We start from the raw sequence: 5,727 nt of genomic DNA, 5'->3' as shown, positions 1-5,727 counted from the left end.
TACTTTGGGTGGAGGAGGAAATGAAAAGCTGTCGTTTCTCAGAGTTACTGGAAATGCCGTCTGAAGCTGGCGAGCTGGAGGCCGTGACCAAAGCCAAGACGCTCTACCGGTCCTGCATGAACGAGAGTGAGTGCCCACGTCCGTTCCGTCGTGGCCCCGAGAGCCATTGTAAAGCGTGGTGGTCCTCCAGGCTTGCTGGAGGAGGCGGACGCCCAGCCGGTCCTCGGGACGCTCCGGCAAGTCGACTTCCGCTGGCCCGTCCTGGGCGACGGCCTGGGCGGAGCCTTCCGCTGGGCCGAGGCCGACTGGAACCTTCCGCGCACGCTGGCGAGCCTGCGCAACCAGCACGGCAAGAGCGTCCTGGTCCGCGTTTATGTGGCTCCCGACGACAAGAACTCGTCCAGATACATCATCAAGGTGGAGATGTTACCTTCTCTTTTTTTGTCTTTTGCTTCCGTTTTGTTGTTAAAACTTTGATTCTTTGAGTCTTTGAATCTTTGAATCTTTGGATCTTTGGATCTTTGGATCTTTGAATCTTGAATCTTTGAATCTTGAATTTTTTTTCCATTCCAGCTGGATCAGGCGTCTTTATCGCTGCCCTCCAGAGAAGACTACATCACCAACACCTCTGCAGCAAAGATGGTGACTTTCTAGAAGCTCAAACTAAAATAGGAATACTACACGTTACAAAATTAAATTAAGTCTTTCAATAAAACAGCTACATTTTATTATATTTTTGTTTTGTTTTAAATCACAAGTTGAAAAAACAGCAGGGCCACAGGGAGAAAAATAATACTTAAAATATATTTAAAAATAACTTTTTAAAATAGAATGACAAAATATTTATAATACTTTTTCTCATTAAATAAAAAAAACTACTGTATAGAATTTTCTTAAACAACTCAAAGTACAATATAAAAAAAATGAACGAAAACATTCAATTTTTGTAAGCTTGGTCCATCCCTTCCAGTCAAAATGGATTGGACATCTAGTGCAGACAATGAGATCATGACAAAACCTTCTCTTTTTTTAACTCACATTTAAATTTTTATATTTTTCCCGCTTTGTTAGTACCGCGCGGCTTTACTGAGTTTGATGGTGGACACGGCCGTCATGCTAGGCGCTCCCCAGAAAGCGGCACGAGTCCAGATGGAGAAAGCGCTGGACTTTGAGACCAAGCTGGCTCACGTACGTACAACAATATTCCATCAACCAAATCATTCCATTCATCCGGGCCCTTTTTCAATTTTTATTTTTTAATCCACGGTGCAGATAATAATTCCTTACGAGAACCGCACGAGCGAAAACATGTACAACAGATACACGCTGTCAAGACTGCAACGCCAGATTCCGCAGGTAAACTCAGCCTTTTAAATACACCAAATGTTTCCAACTATAAATTGATCTATTGCACGTTAAATCAAATAAAAAAGTTTCAGACATATTTGAGGTTATATTATACTCTGAGATAGCTTTTAGATGACACGGTTATGGAAAATAAAAAAAATGCTTTTAAATGAGCTAACACGCACTCTTGGATGATATTCATTTTTTTTAAATCAATGTTTTTTGATTGGTTTTCTCAACTATGTCACATTTTGTAAGCTAGTATTCAAAGGGCACCATATGCATTGTTATCTTTATTTCAAATGACTTATTTGTTTTTATTTGGAAAAAAATATTGCATTTGAACGGGTTAAATTGTCACTAAATTAGTGATTCAATTTTTTTTTTTTGGACAATGATATGACATATTGGCAATGGTTTATCAGACTGTCAGAATGTCAAGCATTTCTTTGTTTTTGCGAGCAAGCAATCCACCTTGTATTTTTTGGGGGGGCAGTTGGACTGGTTGTTTTTAGTGAAATCGGTGGTGGAGTCGGAGAGCGATCCGTCCCTGGCCGTCTCCTCGTCGGAAGCCGTGGTGGTTCGAGCGCCGCAGTACTTCCGAGACCTGGTCAAGCTTCTCAACGCCACAGAGCCCAGGCGAGCACTCGCTTCTTCTCTTTTCATCACGCATTGCAAATTGGGACTAAAAATCTCCTGTTAAGCCCCTCCCTTCCATCGGTAGACGTCCCTTCCATTTTTTTTGCCTAGCGCCCGCCCCTAAACATTGGCGGTCTCCCCTCAGGACGGTGGCCAACTACGTCCAGTGGAGGACGGTTTTCTCCAAGCTGACCACTCTCAGCCGCCGCTTCCTCTACCGATACCTGGACTACGCCAGGGTGGGCCCCGCCGCCACCTCTCGCCCGTCGGCCGGTAAACCAGCGCGCTAAAGACGGCACGGCGTCCCCCCAACCCCCGCAGGTCACCTCGGGGACCACATCTTTGTCGCCGCGCTGGGACAAGTGCATCAACTACATCGAGTACACGCTGATCTACGCCACGGGGCGACTCTTCGTCGACACCTACTTCCAGGAGGACAAGAAAGACATGGCGAGTCTTCCGTCGCCGCCGCCGCCATCGGCGGGACGACCCATCATCGGCGAGGCGTCTCTCCCCAGATGAACGAAGTGATCGACGGCGTCCGCCGGGCTTTCGTGGACGCGCTGGAGGAGAATGACTGGATGGACGCGGCCACCAAAGCGAGAGCCGTGGAAAAGGTGAGCGCGCCGTCGTTGTTTCGTAAAGGATTTCCTGTCTCCAACGGCGTCCTCGGCCCTCAGGCGAACGCCGTTTTGGCCAAAGTGGGCTACCCCGAGTTCATCCGGAACGACACTTACGTCAACGAGGACTTGAAGGAGGTCAGCCGAGGCCCCCCCAGCAGCCAAAACCACCCACCAGCCCTCCCCCAAACGTCACGCTAATGTCATTTTTAGCTGGAATTCGACGAGAACGACTACTATGGCAACGTGCTGCAGACGTTGAAATTCGTCGCTCAGTCGGACATGGCTTGGCTTCGAAAGAAGGTCCCCCGCACAGAGTGAGACCCCCTCAAATCCTTTATTTTTTTTGTAGTATGAATAACATTTTTGCTTCAATTCTGCCAATACTACTATATTTAATGGAAAAAAAACTTTTTGTTCATTTTGACCTCGTCCCATTGTCCACCAGGGAGATGTCCAATCCATTCAAAGTAAAAGGGTACAATATTCATTTGCTGCCGCCCTCCCACTTTAAAAGAATTGGACATCTACTATTGACATGTATTTATTTAAGCTCATTGAATTGAATGCTTTTATTTTCATGATACAAGTATAATAATGAGATTTAAAGCTTCACCATAGAGCGCCCAAATAACAACAACAAACTAAAAATGATATAAATAATCATTAAATAATAATAGTAGTCAACAACATAAATAATTAGGGAAGTGCACAAAAAACATAAATAATAAATAGTAAAGAATAATACATTATTTCCTCATACGGATGACATCATTTAATGGCTGCATCAATTTAATTATTATTATTTTTTTGTACCTTTGCAGGTGGTTCACCAATCCAACCACAGTCAACGCCTTCTACAGCTCGTCCACCAATCAAATCAGTAAGATTTCAAATGAAGTTCAGCGTGACGGTCGCAGCATATTGAAATTTGCCTTTTAGGATTTCCCGCCGGCGAGCTTCAAAAACCCTTTTTCTGGGGGAAAGAGTACCCCAGGTGAGTTTGGCCGAGGATTCCGGAAAATGCTCGCCGCTAACCAGCCGGCTGGCGCGGCAGGTCGTTGAGTTACGGCGCCATCGGCGTGATCGTCGGACACGAGCTGACGCACGGATTCGACAACAACGGTGAGAGAGAGAGCGCCCGGCCTCGCCACGCCATTGGGTTTGAGGTTTTTGGACGCAGGGCGCAAGTACGACAAGGACGGCAACCTGGACCAGTGGTGGAGCAACTCGTCGGTGACGGCCTTCACGGATAAGACGCAGTGCATGGTGGACCAATACAACCAGTACTTCTGTGCGAAGGCGGGCTTGAACGTGAGAACGCCACCAGATTTGCTCGTCTTTTAAAAACCTATTGAGTCTTTTCTCAAACAGCATGGCAATACATTCTTTTTTTTTTTTTTAGTTTTTGGAAAATGTTTCGTGTGAAAAATCATGGGATTGGACGTCTATCATATTATATTGGATTGGATTGGATTGGATAACTTTATTCATCCCGTATTCGGGAAATTTTGTTGTCACAGTAGCAAGAGGGTGAGAATACAGACACAGAAAAAGACATTTTAGACATAAATAAATAGGTAATAAATAAATAAATACATGAATAGACTGCCTCTCGCACAACTTGAGTCTTGGAGTAGAGTCTTGAAAGTAAAGTTTTAAAACATTAAAGTTTGGAATATAATATATAAAGCAAAGTAACAAGTAAAATCCTAAGAGACATTAAAACGTAAAAATAAAGGATAAAAAAAGCTCTAAAAAAGCCCTAAAAACACAGAATAAGAGTGAGGGTATAGGGAGCCACTGCAACTAGCAGCCGCTTTGAACGGCGCCTATGATGATATATCCAAATTTCCATCCCCTTTGCGTACAGGTTCGTGGCAAGCGGACGCTAGCTGAGAACATCGCGGACAACGGCGGAATGAGACAAGCGTTCAGGGTACGCCATTGACGATGATGTCGTCTCCATTGCGCCGTTCATGGATGAATTGCCCCCCCCCCCCCCCCCAGGCGTACCGACGTTGGATCGCCGAGAGCCGCGGCGGCGTGGAAGAGCCCCTCCTGCCCGGCGTGGGATTGGACAACAAGCAGCTCTTCTTCCTCAGCTACTCGCACGTGAGGACGAGGCCACGCGGGGCGTTTTGCCGCCTGCCGTCCTGCCTGACGCGCTTCCCCCCTCCCACAGGTCCGCTGCAACGCCTTCCGAGCGGAGGCGGCCAGGGACCAGATTCAATCTGGCGCGCACAGCCCGCCCAAATACAGGTCGGTACCGGTACGGGGAGGCCCGGGAATTTGTGCGGGATTTGACGGCGGCCCCTTTTCAGGGTCATCGGAGCCATGAGCAACTTCCCCGAGTTCAGCGAGGCCTTCCAGTGCTCCACGTCGTCCGTCATGAACAGAGGTCGGCAGTCCTGCCGGGTGTGGTGACCTTTCCTCCTTGAGCCCCAACCCGAGTGGAAGTACACCAATTTCACGTGGTTTGTACGAGAGGAGCATTCTGTTAAGTGTTAGGAATCATTTGTTTTTTCATTTCATTTTTTTACTTGGATCCCTTGGTGCCTGAATTAGCATAACAGCGCAAATAAATCATAATAACAAACAAATTGAAATCCGCACGTATGGCTTGGTACGTAGATTTTATTCAAAAGCCAAACTCGAAATGCGTGCTGAGCCATTTTGGGCTGTAGGCAATTTTAGCTGTATTTTGTTTTGTATTTCATTGTCTACATTTTTTATCAATACTGATTTTATGCACTGATGTATTCTTCCAAAGCTTTATGGATATTAAATGTGCATTCAGGGATCAAGAGGGTAAACACCAAATGACAATGTTTGATTTGTGTTATGCCATAAATACTCTTTTTTTATGTTATATATATATATATATATATATATATATATATATATATATTTATATATGTATATATATGTATATGTATGTATATGTATATATATGTATGTATATGTATATATATGTATATATATGTATATATATATGTGTATATATATGTACACATACACGTATACACATACATCACTGTCACACCAATCAAAATGTATTTCTTTCTTTTTTTCCTCAAAAATGTTAAACAATCATAGTGGTCACCTTTTGTGGTTCAAA

The 5,727-nt window shown here is 44.7% G+C and overlaps 1 protein-coding gene across 1 annotated transcript in view; it reads left to right on the top strand.

Annotated features, from left to right (window-relative positions):
- phex (phosphate regulating endopeptidase homolog, X-linked) overlaps positions 1–5,269 on the top strand; it is a 6,589-nt gene extending 1,320 nt beyond the window's left edge. Inside the window, exons 5-23 of the mRNA XM_077624343.1 lie at positions 43–126; positions 191–417; positions 574–642; positions 1,072–1,188; positions 1,273–1,356; positions 1,844–1,986; positions 2,132–2,225; positions 2,308–2,436; positions 2,505–2,603; positions 2,667–2,744; positions 2,820–2,923; positions 3,431–3,489; positions 3,549–3,603; positions 3,664–3,731; positions 3,790–3,920; positions 4,480–4,545; positions 4,617–4,721; positions 4,792–4,868; positions 4,931–5,269. Coding sequence (XP_077480469.1) covers positions 43–126; positions 191–417; positions 574–642; positions 1,072–1,188; positions 1,273–1,356; positions 1,844–1,986; positions 2,132–2,225; positions 2,308–2,436; positions 2,505–2,603; positions 2,667–2,744; positions 2,820–2,923; positions 3,431–3,489; positions 3,549–3,603; positions 3,664–3,731; positions 3,790–3,920; positions 4,480–4,545; positions 4,617–4,721; positions 4,792–4,868; positions 4,931–5,033 — 1,892 coding nt within the window. The 3' untranslated portion in view covers positions 5,034–5,269. The remainder of the gene's footprint in view (positions 1–42; positions 127–190; positions 418–573; positions 643–1,071; positions 1,189–1,272; positions 1,357–1,843; positions 1,987–2,131; positions 2,226–2,307; positions 2,437–2,504; positions 2,604–2,666; positions 2,745–2,819; positions 2,924–3,430; positions 3,490–3,548; positions 3,604–3,663; positions 3,732–3,789; positions 3,921–4,479; positions 4,546–4,616; positions 4,722–4,791; positions 4,869–4,930) is intronic.
- The last annotated feature ends 458 nt before the right edge of the window (positions 5,270–5,727 follow it).

Source organism: Stigmatopora argus, chromosome 17, assembly GCF_051989625.1.
Source record: "Stigmatopora argus isolate UIUO_Sarg chromosome 17, RoL_Sarg_1.0, whole genome shotgun sequence".
Classification (NCBI taxonomy): Eukaryota; Metazoa; Chordata; class Actinopteri; order Syngnathiformes; family Syngnathidae; genus Stigmatopora; species Stigmatopora argus.
The sequence above is the reverse complement of the archived record's forward strand: the minus strand, read 5'-3'. Positions and strand labels throughout refer to the sequence as shown.